This window comes from Nestor notabilis, unplaced genomic scaffold, assembly GCF_000696875.1.
Source record: "Nestor notabilis isolate BGI_N333 unplaced genomic scaffold, ASM69687v1 scaffold27464, whole genome shotgun sequence".
Lineage (NCBI taxonomy): Eukaryota > Metazoa > Chordata > Aves > Psittaciformes > Psittacidae > Nestor > Nestor notabilis.
Genome location: NW_009926418.1, coordinates 1,705 through 2,905, shown reverse-complemented (window position 1 = coordinate 2,905; position 1,201 = coordinate 1,705). Strand labels below are relative to the sequence as shown.

At 61.2% G+C, this 1,201-nt stretch overlaps 1 protein-coding gene across 1 annotated transcript; it reads right to left on the bottom strand.

Annotated features, from left to right (window-relative positions):
• Nucleotides 1–22: 22 nt before the first annotated feature.
• LOC104404967 (sodium channel subunit beta-1-like) lies at nucleotides 23–1,037 on the bottom strand (the record flags this gene model as incomplete). Its single annotated transcript, XM_010013530.1, has 2 exons — nucleotides 23–130; nucleotides 871–1,037. Coding segments are annotated over 2 exons (275 nt in total), but the record flags the coding sequence as incomplete, so codon positions are not given.
• Between the last annotated feature and the right edge of the window lie 164 nt (nucleotides 1,038–1,201).

Sequence of the window (1,201 nt, the reverse complement as noted above, 5' to 3'; positions counted from 1 at the left end):
GCTCCACGGCCGAGAACCGCACCGAGAGGTCCTGCAGGTCCCGCGTGCCCCGCGACCCGTTCCACACCAGCACCCCATCGAAGGGGCCCGGTGCCACCCACTGGCCCTCCTCCGGGCTGTACTGCAGGATCTGGGGAGATACAGCACACCCATAGCGCCCAGTGCACCCCAATAGCGCCCAGTGACTCCCAGTTCGCAACCTAAGTGCCCTCCGGCACCTCCCAGTAGCTCCTAATATGACCCCAGGAGCTCCCAGTGACTCCCAGTAGGACCCCAGTGGCTCCCAGTAGCTCTCAGTAACTCCCAGTATCTCCCAGTATGACCCCAGTAGCTCCCAGTATAACCCCAGTGGCTCCCAGTAGCTCCCAGTGACTCCCAGTATCTCCCAGTATGACCCCAGTAGCTCCCAGTATAACCCCAGTGGCTCCCAGTAGCTCCCAGTGACTCCCAGTATCTCCCAGTATGACCCCAGTAGCTCCCAGTATAACCCCAGTGGCTCCCAGTAGCTCCCAGTGACTCCCAGTATCTCCCAGTATGACCCCAGTAGCTCCCAGTATAACCCCAGTGGCTCCCAGTAGCTCCCAGTGACTCCCAGTATCTCCCAGTATGACCCCAGTAGCACCCAGTATCTCCCAGTGACCCACAGAGACAACCTAAGTGCCCTCCAGTAGCTCCCAGTATCACCCACTGTGACCCTAGTACCTCCCACTATCACCCAGTGCTTCCCAGTATGACCCCAGTAGCTCCCAGTATAACCCCAGTGGCTCCCAGTAGCTCCCAGTGACTCCCAGTAGCCCCCAGAATCAACTTCAGTGGCTCCCAGTAGCTCCCCATTCCCCTCCCATTCCCTCCCATTCCCCATCCCGGTACCTTGTGGAAGGCGGTGTCTCCCTCCCCGCGGAAGAACCACTCTCCGGTGGCCTCGGCTGGGGTCTCGCTGCGGCGCTTGCAGGCGATGCAGAGGAGGCGGAACGGGAGCCCCAGCACCGCCTCCGTGCCCGACGCCACCTCCACGCACCCACCCCGGGCCCTTCCGGCTGCGGGAGGGGGGGAATGGGGGTCAGAGCAACTCAATGGGACACCCCCATGAAGAGAGAGGCACAGAAAATGCCCCCCAAACGCCTAAAAACGCCCCCAAACGCCTAAAAACGGTCCCCAGAACACCTAAAAACGGTCCCCAAACGCCTAAAAAGGACTCCAC